The sequence below is a fragment of the Adiantum capillus-veneris genome, chromosome 12 (assembly GCF_014529385.1).
Source record: "Adiantum capillus-veneris isolate H3 chromosome 12, ASM1452938v2, whole genome shotgun sequence".
Lineage (NCBI taxonomy): Eukaryota > Viridiplantae > Streptophyta > Polypodiopsida > Polypodiales > Pteridaceae > Adiantum > Adiantum capillus-veneris.
The window spans coordinates 110,262,614-110,276,828 of NC_140942.1; the positions used below are offsets into that span (position 1 = coordinate 110,262,614).

The 14,215-nt window shown below is 39.3% G+C and overlaps 1 protein-coding gene across 1 annotated transcript; it reads right to left on the reverse strand.

Annotated features, from left to right (window-relative positions):
- Positions 1-11,571: 11,571 nt before the first annotated feature.
- LOC147446315 (eukaryotic translation initiation factor 1A) lies at positions 11,572-12,428 on the reverse strand. Its single transcript, XM_086525576.1, has one exon. The coding sequence runs from the start codon at positions 12,328-12,330 to the stop codon at positions 11,893-11,895; it is 438 nt and encodes a 145-aa protein (XP_086381702.1). The 5' UTR covers positions 12,331-12,428; the 3' UTR covers positions 11,572-11,892.
- Positions 12,429-14,215: the final 1,787 nt, after the last annotated feature.

The window sequence follows — 14,215 nt, forward strand, 5'->3', positions numbered from 1 at the left end:
CCGATCAGTAGATCAGAGGAGGAGGCATCAGTTATTGGCGGCAAGAGGAGGAGATACCAAGGGCACATCGTAGTGCAGGCCTCCAGGAAAAGTGAGCCAGAGGTAAGACAACCAAAGTCAACCCACACGACTAGAAATGATAAAATTATCAACACTAAATCCCAAATGGAAATCGGGAGGTAGGAGAGAGTCGAATGAGACCAAATCCCCAAGAAATCAACCTTCAACATATTAGGGGCACATCCACCCAATCCAAAACAAGTAACAAAAAGCAAAAATACCCCATAGGATCTCTTATTATAGTTATGGAACAAACCATCAAAGAGATGCACATCATCAAGCTTAGAGACATCACCCTTTGAAAAAAAAATAAAAGAAAATCAAATCTATTAAAAGTGGGCATCAATAGCCTATTAGGCATGGGGGTATCCATGAAATACCTTTGTAGCTAGATTAGACGTAGAGGAAGCCTAAGAAAAGAGTACATCAAGTTACCCAAGTGTGTGTGTGTGTGTGTTGCTATTTTTAGAATTATACTTATACACAAAATAACATAATAGTTCAAAAGACAATTGGTCTTAGACAAAGGATAATGATTAGTACAAAAACAACTTAGTCTTTTATTCATTCTTGTACACCATAGTGAGAATGAGGTATCATTCTAGTTTTTTGTACATAAGATAGTCAAGAACAACTATTCTGAAGTGAAAGAGGCCAAGTTTGATAGTGATGGATAGCAACTTAGACAAAATGATCCTAAGTAAAGATAGAGTCCTCACCTTTATCCATATAAAAAAAGACAATAGATTCGTTAGCCTTGAATACGTATTGTTATCCATGTCGTATTTAAAACCTTTTTAACATACCTACCATCCATGTAGTATAAAATATCAGCAAGTATCCAATTTCAAAATAGTAAGCCACATATGAAAGTGGCATGTGTGTGCGTGTGTGTAAAAACTTCAGGGAAACCCAAGCCAAAGGCATAAAAAATGATAGTCTTGAGCTACATGCACTATCAGTAGCCCCTGTGTGTGTGTGTGTGTGTGTGTGTGTGTGTGTGTGTGTGTGTGTGTGTGTGTGTGTTGTATTAAACTTAATACATATACACAAAAGAATATAACATTCAAAAGACAATTGGCTTTAGATAATTGTACAAAGATTTGTACAAAAATGATTTAGTCTTATATTCATTTTTGTACAATATAATAAGAATAAGGCATCATCCTAATGATCCTAACCAAAAGAAATGGAGCAGAGGAGGTCATCCAAGTTGAAATCCGTAGGGATCTTCAAAATTGGATACAGCTAAGCCGAAATACTTTTAAGTAAAGATAGCATTCTCACCTGCATCCATATAAATAAGACAACAGATTCGTTACCTTGAATACATATTACAGGTGTCAATGAACCTATTAATTGTTATCCTTGTCCTAGTTAAAAATAATTTAACTTAAACTACTATCTAAAAAATATATATTTTTACTATTATGTGGATCAAAAAGCCATCACCCCCTTCTGATTCAAGTGGCATAACCAAAGTTGTCAATAGTTTTTCTTTCAAGTTGGGTTACATGTTAAATTTTTTTTGAATAATCTTTCATTATGGTCTTGGAATATCCAAATAAGTTATGGACTTGTCTTAAAGCATGAAAATAAATTTCTATTGTTATGTGGATCAAAGGCCATCACCCCCTTTTGATTCAAATGCCATAACCAAAGTTATCAAATTTTTTTCTTTCAAATTTAATCAAGTTGGGTTACCTATTAAAGTTTTATTGTATAATCTTTCATTATGGTCTTAGAAATCCATATAAGTTATTTACAACATCCTCTTAAAGCAATATATTACTTTGTCATGAGAAAAAACCATGCTCCAAAAGAAGTTTTATAATAGTCATCCAAATTTTTGTTTTTTCAAAGCAAAGCATCGACAATTTTTTATAAGATGTTTTCCAATGGCTCAAAGGTATTTATATGCCTTGAAGAAATATCATCAATGCCTCATCACTAACAACATTATAGGTACAATAGCCTGCCATATTCCCTTTTTTTTTGGAAGATTATTAAAAGTTGAAAAGGCCGGCTTCCTTATGAAATTATTTTTGGAGTCCCCTTGGTGAAGACAATGTTTAAAACAATTATCACACCATCAAGAGCACTCAACAAGATTTATGAAAGAAAATTCAGTATTAAGAATCACGACCCAAATCACCAAGACAAATAACATCAGTGTCTCAACCATAGTACTAGCAGCCAAGAATATTTTTATTTAAAAAAACCCAAAAAATATCATAAATGAGTATTCTTAAGCATACATATAGTTTTTATGTCAAATCATCACAACTTATTGTTTCTAGAAGGAGCGAACCAAATTCAAAGAGAACCAAGCTAGCTCAATATCATGGTTTACCTTAGTTAAGATTTGATCATTTCCAAACTGGGCAATAACTACAGAGTCCGGTCACTTCTATAAGAATGGTATGATGCTTATTCATTTATACATACTAAACAAGTGATAAATATTATCCGTGCAACCTTTTCTAAAAACATTTTTACCCAATTGTAAGGGAAAGAAACACAATCATTGAGAGAAGAACCAGCTAAACTAGCTACCAAAATGAACCAATTAGCTAGAATAGACTCAAGTGCTTCCAAATGTAAGAGAAGAAGCAACATCAATATACAGAGAAGCCAAGCAAAACCTATAGCTATCCAAACTTAGGACAATAGTAGATCATCTGTCCAATCAAACAATAGTGCTCAGGAGGTCAGTTAGCAGTCACCACTTCCACAAAAGTAGATCACCTTCAAATAAAATATAATGCAGATTAAACCTTCAAGCATCTATGGTGCAAAGTTGGAATAGCAAATTTCAACAGTCAAAAAACCCTGATGTTATATTCAAGAGAAAAATTAGTAGCTACTTGAGAGGATGATCCATGTTAGAAGGTATAATAACAAACATCCAAGCCAAGCTCAAACCTAGAGCATTACCAGAGTAATCCAAATGAATGTCCATATAAAATTAGAGAAACTAGTCACTTTCTTAACCCACTTTTTTTTAGTAGGATCTTTGAACCTTAGTTAATAAGGCAACAAAGCTAGGCTTATGAACTAGGTCAAAATCAAATTTCAAGCTATTAATAATGTAAAAGACCAAAACTAGTGAGAGAAAACCTGTGCAATCATTTCTTCAAGTTCCATAGCGGCGAGACAAAGCAGGTACTGATAATATCCATGTTGAAAAAGAGTTATCAGCAGATTCAGCACCCACACCCTCACTGACACTCTTTTTCTCTGGAAAAGATACACCAGTACTGCAAAGCTAAGTGAGGGAGAAAAGAATCCCTCATTCACATAATCTTTTTTGAAAAAACAACCAAAAATTCAAGGCTAAGTGAGGGCAACAGAAAAACCCTCACCTTTTATATATAGAAGCCTGCAGTGCTTTGTGAAAGGACAACAAGTGGAGGCCAAATTCCAAGCATCTTTGGATTGTAGCACCCAGAGGTGGCATTTACATTGAAAGGAGGAGCTCTTCGACAAGTGTGAGGGGAAAAATGAAGTTGATGCACATCATAGCATAATATTTGCAATGCAGGGCAACATATTCCTCAGGGAGCTCACTATATAGAGATCTTGTATAACACATGCGTTCAAGATGTATTTATAGATCTCTCTATTCTACATTTTTTGATGTATCTAGAGACCCTTATGTACCACTTTTCTCCATTAAAAAGATTCTTATGTACCAAAATTTTCAATTTTTCAATTTAAAACACCCTTATGTATGTATATTTCTTGTAAGTTCATAAGAGAAATTAACCCCTTCTGTTGAACTCACATGCTATTATCCCCCTAAGATATATTGAGAGCATATGTCCGATCTGTGCAAGAGGGGAAGGAGGAACAAGGAGAGAGAGAGAGAGAGAGAGAGAGAGAGAGAGAGAGAGAGAGAGAGAGAGAGAGAGAGAGAGAGAGAGAGAGAGAGAGAGAGAGAGAGAGAAACCCAAGGTTAGTTAATATGGTAGGTGCACTGTAGGGGTTTAGTCCCACAGAGGTTCCATGGCCAGCAAATAGTTGATATACCTGCCAACAATTATCTACCTACCAAGGCAATCAATATTTAGAGGTTCCATGGCCAGCAAATAGTTGATATATCCTTCAACTATAAAACCATAAGGGAAGTATCCCACCAAGATGCCAGGTAAGGAATCAGGGTAAACACCAATATGACAATGTTACCATCAATACCATAATTGTTCAGCAAAATATCTCTACATCAAACCCTATGCTACCAATCATAAGATTCATGACGGGGGTATTAGGTAAAGAATCAAAGTAATCCCCCGCACGACCATATAACCATTAGCAACATTATGTCTAGCATAAGCAAGTAAAGACTTATGGTAATCATCCTTAAGAAAATAAAACCATCAGGTCCAATAAGGATGGCACAAGCAAGTGCAGTAACAAATGCAAGTCAAACCTGCACACTAGTTATGTTAATCATATACAACAATATACCCATCGGCTCCATCCTACATAGAGCCAGTTTCTTCACTTGAAGCAATAGCATGGTAAAGACTCCTAGTAAATACCCACAAGATAGTAAAACCATTAGCTCTGAAGTAGCTTCTTAAAAAATGATTATTGGGCTAAGATAACCTAGCAGATTGTAATGTAGCAATTCAAGCATAGTAAAGTGACCAAGTGACTCAGTAAGGAGGTCCAAAAATCTCAATGTTTTAAAATTAAGGGAACCACAGGTCAAAAAATGATCAACATCATTAAAAGTCTCCTTCAACCTGAGGTAACCATGCAAGGTAATCACACACAAGACAAAATAATTATCAACCATGGCCAGGCAGGCCTTAGATCAAGCTAGGTACATATTTAGGCATTAGGCCTCAAGTGAGTCCTAGTTTAACAGGGGTGAATCAAAATAGTGTGTTTGTGGGTCAGGGATGAAGCAATCCTAGCTAAGTGTAGTGACCAAGTGTGTGTGTGTGTGTGTGTGTGTGTGTGTGTGTGTGTGTGTGTGTGTGTGTGTGTGTGTGTGTGTGTGTGTGTGTGTGTGTGTGTGTGTGTGTGTGTAGGCCATTGCACTTGAGTAGTTACTTGTATTAGTATGTACATAAACCATTGCAATTGAATAGTTTTGCTTGCATTAAAACTGCACACAACAATATAGCTTTCATTTCTTATGAAATCTGGGGAGACACTGCACCAAATCTCCAGAGGGGCACAACATGAAGGCTTCACTTGATTCGATGATTCCTTGTCACAACATAGTGGATCCAAATCTGCCAAGTCAGTACAAAAATCTGAATATACGCTAAATCAAGAACAACTCATTGAAGAGGTGCTCAAGAGGATTAATCCATTTGCTAAGCTGTCGGTTAAGCAACCTAAATGATGTACAATAGAGCAAAAATGGACAAATCATGCGACTGAGGAGTGCTATTACAACAATGGGGTATGTAAAGGAATGCAAGTATGCCTCACAAGCCCAAGTAGCACAAGCAAAAGCCCCACCAATACTTAGTACATAACAGGAATTCTTTCGGGACCATTAGGAGTTGAAAGACCACAACCACTTTTAGGATAACAACCCTCACTACCAGGAACGAGACCTGTAGGACTTAGATACGCACCAACTGTAGAAGAGCCTGAGGAGCAAGCACTAGTACCAATCCCAGCATATTACGAGGAACCTAGTGAATATGTGACCAAAACGGGATACTATCCACCTAAAGAACCCAAAGCACAAAAATTATGGAGCATGATTTGGTCCATTGGACCACCAACTGCTGCACATGCTAGAGGAGAAGGTAGATGCAACTTGGACGAATGCAGATTTCTATTCATAGCTAATGGAGAATTAGCAAGATCAAGACCTGCTTATCAAGGGCTTCTCGATTAGCACCTCAACAAACCAAAGGACCTTGTTATAAATGTGGCAGTGACCACGTGATGAGAGACTATCCTCACGATGAAATCATTAGAATGAATGCATATTGCCATGAGTGTGGGATCACTCATCTGATTCCTGATTGCCCAAAGAACCCCAACAAATGAGCAAAAGTAACGTTAGATATACTTGAGGCATTACCATCTAGTAGCGGGTCAAAAAACAAAAATGTGATACCAATCCAAGTGATCACAAGAGCCCTAGCTCAAAAAAATGGCAAACAAATCTATCAAAGAAGAACCAAAGACCGATTCACTTAGCATTGAATGAAAAATTGAGCGAAACTCGTGGAAAGCTAGGAAAGGTAGGAAGGAACGTGAACAGGCTTCCTTAGCCGAGGAACTGAAACAAACAAGAGAAAAATTGAGGAGATTGGAAGGAAAAACAAACAAAGAAAAGGGGACCCTGAGGAAGCACCAGAGCCAGGCTTCATTGAAAAACCCAAGAGCGTTAGTTCAAGAGGATGTGTATTGGTAGAAAAGGTCAACGAACCATTAGACGCCCTCCTTAAAGCCTATGATGCACGGCTAAAAAACAATCAAACTCAAGAACAAAGGTGGATGACATATCCATATGTGAAATTAGAGAACCAAAGGCTTGAAATGTGTCAGAAAATGATTCAAACAGCCCAAGATTTACTAAAACCTCCATTTGGGAAACCTGAAGATGCGATCCTTGTCCCATCAGCACCAATGATCCCACCAAACTAGGAGCGAATAAAGCAGGAGTCTAATCAGAAGCATCGACTAGAACTCGAAGACCCAGCATCAGAACCAATGATAGTGTTGAATACCACGAATAACTCTTCCGAGGGATTCCATTTAGGTATACCAGCGGGGTGTAGAGAAATAGATGGTCTTGATGAACTATGGAAACAGGTCAGAGAGGCCAACGAAGCTAGTAAGCTAAGCAAACGCGTAAACCAGACCAGTATGGGAAGAAGAGTGTTTTTTCCATAGATAGAGGAATTTGAAGGAGGATCTCAAATGAATCTAGAGATGCAATCGTATTGAGGAGATCAAAGATATGGTCTATCCATAGACAGCCAACCCCATTTGATAAGAACACTACCGTTCTATATAGGAGAGCACGAGGCCAAATCAGATGTTTTTGTAGTCCCATCATAGAGACTCTCTTCCAAGAAAGTCATCAACTCTAAAGAACACCTGTGACATACACAATAATGTTAGTTGAGCTATTACGAATACGACCGAATATGTGGATGATGGTAGGAAGCTGTCTGAAAAAGTTTGGAGTGAAGGACCCATTGACACGAATTCAAGAGAGAATCTGGGGAACTCGAACAGCCGCACCTTAACACCAGGCCGGTATCGTTAAACAACGTTGGAGAATACTTTGACGGAGAAGATGGCAACACAATTCTTTATGTAGAATTTCAAGGTATCACCACCATGGCAACTCTTGACAGTGGAGCTGGAGTAGCCATAGCTACAAAAGAAACTTGGAAAAAATGGAAAAAGCCTACTCTAAGAGCAACACGAATGAAACCTCAACTGGCAAATAGATATATGGAGAAACCCCTAGGGCTTCTAGAGAAAGTAATTGTCACCTCTTGCGGAATTGAATATGAGCATACATTTGTCATTGTCGATTTTGGTAAGAAGAAAAACTATGACATCATACTTGGGAGACCATTCATGAAACAGTTGAATGGTCCAGGATTGGGGGTATGACCATATATACCTGAGAAACATGGAAACAACAACCATGATAAACCTAAAAAACCATAGTTACAAGGATGTAACAAGAACACGTGTTGAGGAGTTTGATTCAACTACATTAGCCACATTTGAACTTCCAGCATGGTTGGGACAGTACAAACAGCTATGGATGTGTGGAGCTTCAGATTGTGGAAGCTTAAAGCATGAAGAGTGTATCTTAGAAAGGGATTTAGAAGACAAAGGCTATATCCTAGAACCCTTCCCACAGGAAGAATTAGAGCCTTTAGGATGGGAACATATTTTGGCAACTTTGGATGTATGTGTTGTGGTTGACGGTCCCACAACAAAGTTTTATGACAAGGATGGCTATAACGTGATACCATATCACATGGTCAATGTAGTTGAGGAAGAGGGTTAGAATCAAGCCTCGAATGAACCCGAAATGAGAAAACAAGACGAAGAAGGAGAGGAAGAGTTGTTTTACGACTCTCCGGAGCATTTCAAGTATGCTTATGATGCTGATGACGAATGCTCTAACAACCCTAGCAATCAAGAAGAGTCCATAACGGATGTCAAATTTTATGACTATCAAATCAAAAACCTAGGCGACAACAACATTATACAAAGAAAAGAGCTCTACACATGGCTAGAGAAAATCCGATGCCAAGAGTAAAAAAGTAAAACACAATTCTTAATGCTTGTAAAGGCAAAAGATTGTGTAAAAGACAAAAGCTCAAGACACTTCACAAAAACTCAAGACACAAAAACAAAAGAGGGTATTAGGAGCTTAAGAAAGGAAGCTCAAAAGACTAAAAAAGAAACAAAACAAAAGAAACCAAAAGAAGTAGGGATGGATGAGTTCGGGGAACCAAAATGGACCAAGGTCGAGCGTAAAAAGAAATACCAAGAATTCAAGAGAACATTAAAGGAAGTATGGACAAGGGAGATAGAAAGTGAAGGAGAGAGCACCAAAAAAGAAAATATGAATGTCCCTTCCCACTATCGAAAATTTACTATCCATTATAGAAAAATAGTAATAACTTAATCGATAGGGAGAAAACGAAAATGGATCTTATGATGGCTTAGAAAACGCAAAACAAATAGACCTAGCAAAACCTGGAGAGGATGCAAGACTGGTCTACATAGCAATGGATTTGAGTACAAAAGAAGAGCTGCTCATCCAACTCCTCAAGGAGTGTAGAGATGTTTTTGTATGGTCATACAAAGACCTCGAGGGAGTGGATCCATTGATATGTCGACACACGATTTCGTTGAAGCTTGATGTCAAACCTTGCAGACAACGTCCCTATACGTATAGTGACACATTTGCCAAACGGACTAAAGAGAAAATTGACAAGCTTAAGGAAACGAAATTATTGAATACACTGATTAGGTGTCACCAATCGTGGTTGTCCCCAAGAAAAATGAAAAATTACGCGTATGTGTAAATCTCAAAAAATTGAATGCCACAACAATAAAAGACAACTATCCCTTACCAATCACGGAACATGTGCTCGAGCGAGTGGCTCGCAAACAAGCCTAATCATTCTTAGACGGATTCTCTGGATCCAACCAATTGACTATCGCAATAGAAGACCAATAAAAAATGGCATTCACCACGGAATGGGAAATCTATGCTTATAGAGAAATGCCTATCGGCTTAACCACGTATCAGTCACATTCCAAAAGCTAATGACGCACACCTTTAAAGAATCCTTGCGGGTATTCTTGGAAATTTACATGGACGACCTTTGTGTTCACTCTATCCTTAGAGCAAAACACATTGAGCATCTGAGAAAGATATTCGAGAAGTGCACGACTTATATAGTTTGCCTAAATCCTGAAAAATATATCTTCATAGTAAGGCAAAACAGAATCTTGGAACATATTGTCTTTGAGAATGGTATATCTACAATTCTTAACAAGATCAAGATAATTGTGTAATGCCAAGACCAACTACTACCAAACAGGTGCAATCCTTCATGAGACACTGTGAATACTATCGAACGGTTCATATACGTGTATACAATCATTGCACAACCCCTGTATAGATTGAAAGTTGTCTTTGATTCGACAAAAGAGAGTCGGGAGTTATTCACAAAACTTAAAGATGCACCTATATCAACACCAATACTCAAAGCACCGGATTGGAGTAGAGTATTCCATGTTCACATCGATGTTTCAACATTTGCAATTAGTTGTATCTTTGCCCAAATAAGAAAAGGAACAGTGGATATTCCACTCTCCTATGCTAGCCAAAGGTTGAACAGACCACGAAACGAGAAGCGTTAAGTATGATATATGCCGTAAAAAAATTTAAGAATAACAAATCGTTGTTCTTCACAGATCACCAAGCTCTCTTGTATATGGTAAAGAAACCTTGCAATACAAAGAGGATTGTTTGATAGTTCATCATATTGCTTGAGTTTGAATTTACGGTTGTGGTGAAGAAAGACAACACACCTCCAAGTTTTTGTTTACATCTCTACCCTTGCATGCACAATTAACCATAAACTTCATTGTCTTTTCATCTTTATTCTCATACCCATCACTACATGATGGAAGAGAGTTTCACATATAAAAAACTGTTCTATAGAAGAGCGGTGTCATAAGAAGTAAAAAAAGAAAAAAGATGAAAGAAGCATGTGCCCACAATTTTTGAAAATAGTATGGGTAGCAGAATCCAAGGAGATCCTCTCCGTCTCTCTCTCTCTCTCTCTGAAACATGTTCCTCATCCTCCTAGACATGACAATAATTGCGTTTGCAGTTCATATGCACATACATAACTCATTGCCACTTCTGCAAACATCGTGCTGAGCATCTGTCCAACCTTTCAACAGTCTGGACAAACTTATCTGCCAACAAGAAAAGTGCATTTTTATCGTCCCCCCCCCCCCTCAGCTCTACGTCCCAGACAAGCGAGCCTGAGCCTATGCCCTCTCCCTGTCACACACAATGGCAGTTACCCTTCCACTCCAGCGTGGCTGCCATCTCATGACCAGCAGAGCCCTCAAACTAGGCCACCCCTTCCTCTGTGCCTTCGAACATCTGACTTGTCGACACTGCCACAATAATCAGTTTCAAATTACTTTAAAATCTTGAGCAAGACCGCCCACCCACTGCAACCAGGTAGGCCATACAATCCTACAAGGCACCAGACCGCCCACCCACTGCAACCAGGTAGGCCATACAATCCTACAAGGCACCCACCCAAGTAATCACTACCCAGCCTCAATACACCCGTGCCATAACACAAAAAAGAAAATGTATTTAACAAACACTTACCAAATGAAATCTCAGGCTGAGATAAACAAAACCATTCCAATCAGAAAGGCCAAAAAAATCTTCAACGTTCTACAACTACTCACCAAGAACAAAAGCGTCACGCACACCAAGTCTGCTGACAAAGTCCACATTTGTTCTATTCCACAGCCTACTATACACAAGAACAAATGCAAAAAAGCACCTTTCAAGAAAATAAGTGTACCACCATCCATAGACAAGAAGAGATTCCCTGTTACATTTCTAGAAATTTCCATCACTGCTGTTTAACATTTCCCGCATTCATAATGGCCACAAGAAAGACCCACAATTTGGAAACAGGCTCCTTGACAAAAGAGGTAGAATATTAGAGAAAAAATCTGCACATGTGTGAACCAGCAGAACAACCAGACACTAAACAGGGTGTTCCAATTCTCAAAATACAAGACCCTCCACGACTCCACGTTACAGGAAGATCGACAAAATCGGATCTAAACTTGCATTCACCCAGATAAGTTACTCAGGATAGATCAGGACCAATCCAGAAATTTATCAATCGAACGAACACCATTCTATGTAATGTCATTCCGGACCCATCCAAAAAAACGTAAAACAGATATTCCTAGAGCTTTGGCATGGCAAAATAGAAAAGAGAGAATACATCCAGTCACAATTTCATATTTGATATCCATACAGACAGTTTGAGCTACTTAATTGTCTGGATAAAAAATTACAAATACTTTCATGGCGATATATTGAAGACCATACATACAGAGTTCTTGTGACAAGAAATCACATAAAAAGCCCTGTGTGTGGGAAAAAAGTATTCCAACCGCATCAAGAATTCCAATAAAAGCCCCAACATGCAAAAAACCATAGCATGCAAGGCCTTGACAGAAAATCCTAGATATGGCTCCCAGGTTAACAGGCACAGGCTTTAAATACTCAAAAAAGTATGCTGTTCTCACAGATCAGATCTTATCAATGTCCTCATCTTCGAATTCCAGGTAGTCATCACCAGCACCATCATCTTCTTCATCCATGCCACCTGCAATACCTTCATTGAGGCGGACATTGTCAGGAAGCTCTCCGTATGCCTTAAGAAGACGAGCTTCATCAGGCTGATACTTGAGGATCACATCAGCCTTGTCATCCTGATAGTCACGCAGCCCAACGAGAATAATGTCTCCAGAAGCGATCCATACCTTCTTATGCATCTTACCCCGAATGTGACAGAGCCTCTTGTTACCATCTATACACAGAGCTTCGCAGCGACCATTGCCAAGCATTCTGAGCACTTGTGCGTATTCTTGCCCATCTTCTTTGAAGACCAACTCTCGCTTCTCATCGTCTGCTTCGTTCTTTCCTCTCTTGCGGTTCTTTCCTCCCTTTCCCTTGTTCTTCGGCATGGCTCGCTCGCAGGCTTATTGGCTATGAAGAAGCGGTGCTGGAGCTTACCCTAGAACGCAGGATCGTTTAATGGAAGTGATGCCCTTAAAATGCAACGCTACCTCGCTGAATCGGTTTACATAATAGTCGGTTGGGGAAAGGACGGCACTAGGTGTGCCCCTAACTAGGGCTAGAGTCTAGACGGAGGCAACCCGGTGCGCTTTCAGGCCAACCACAAGGAGTCGCGACTCGCACCAACTCAAGACAATCGCCCATGTATCATCAATCGACAAGAATAAGTTATTGATCGCTGATTGGATTTTTGTTAATTAATTTGGATTCACAACCTTACTGACTAGCGGACCAGTTTGGTGACACGACTTAAAGCAAATTGGGCTAACCCCTTGAACCTCAACTTGCACTCTTGTGTGCCCCATCTCCCACCACAAGCATGTTGCAAATCATCCACAAAGCTGCTCACATTCTCGAAATTATGGAGAGAGAGAGAGAGAGAGAGAGAGAGAGTTCTATTATCTTCCTCGGAGGTCAAATATGACCTATGGGACCAAATGAACATATAACGTGGTGTGAGTGGAAGTCATAAGTGATTCTCGATGCTCAAAAATGGCTAAAATGAACGTCGCAATAGAGAGTCCACATCGTGGTTGGAGAGGAAGGTATGTAGGGAGAGCTCGTGGATGAATATATGGGGAAAAGAGGACCTAATGTGGTCAAAATTTGAGCACTCAAGTAGTGTGTGGTACTCACTCTCTCGCACTTGACGATGGCATAAAGTGCAAAGTCGATGAGACTCCTCTCTAGTGCCCCAATGTCCTTTCTCGCAGTTTAGAGAATGAGAGCTAAGATGAATGAAGGCAATGGTGCACCAGGATGGGCTCAAGGATGTAGAGATGGGTTCGGTTACCTCATTCGGAGAAGAAGAGAGATTTGTAGTTTGGGGCAATGTGTGTGGTGTAATGGCTGAAGCAAGAACCTCTGGATTTCTCCCGAGAGAGAGAGAGAGAGAGAGAGAGAGAGAGAGAGAGAGAGAGAGAGAGATGTTGGGATTCAAGCCAACTGGCTGGACATCCCACTTACTACTAACCCATCTACTAACTTAACCATTATACACTTATTCTTTAATACAATATGTAATGCAAATGGCCTATGAACTTTGAGAATAGCGGAATTAAGAGAATTAGAGTGAGCATTTTTGTGAGATTACTTTGAGAACTTGGAGGGTGAACTTAATTGATGGTAGCAACATATACATAGTACTTAATTAACTTGGCATGAACAATACTTTTGCAAGAAAGAGAATATTAGAGAGCATGACAATAGATGAGGACCGGATTTACTTGGAGTCGGTCCCCCCTCCAAAAGGCGTTTGTATTATAGATTCTCCCATCAAGAGAGACTTTGTTACAATACAATCTTTGTGTTCTTTGTGACCTTGGTGATGCTATGAAGATGAAAAGCTTCATGCATCAAGAGCTTAACATAAACTTTGCAAAATCATTAACTATCCCAAGCCTCAGTCCCAAGGCCTCAAACACCTTCGAAGGTGGAGAGAGCTAGCGGGGAATGAGGGTAGGGAAGAGGAAGAAGAAACATTCTATATGAGAAAGAAATAGTTCATCACTTATCATCACTCTTCTTGCTTAGCATATCATAATAGCATAGTAATGAAGATGAAGAAGATGGGAAGCTTAAGCATTGAAGCATGGCTCTTGGTTGGATTTGCATTCCATAGCCAAGAGTGTTGGTGTAGGCTCTCCACTTCTCAACAAACTTGGAGAAGGAGATGGAGCTCTTACATTTTGCAATCCATACAATGAGAGAATGTGTGTGTGTATGTGGGAGAGTATACCCCCCCCCTCTCTCATGCTTGGTCCACCTCTCTCT

What these genes read in the sequence shown, in the direction of transcription:
- LOC147446315 (XM_086525576.1), bottom strand. Translation starts at nt 12,330, where the DNA reads ATGCCGAAGAACAAGGGAAAGGGAGGAAAGAACCGCAAGAGAGGAAAG.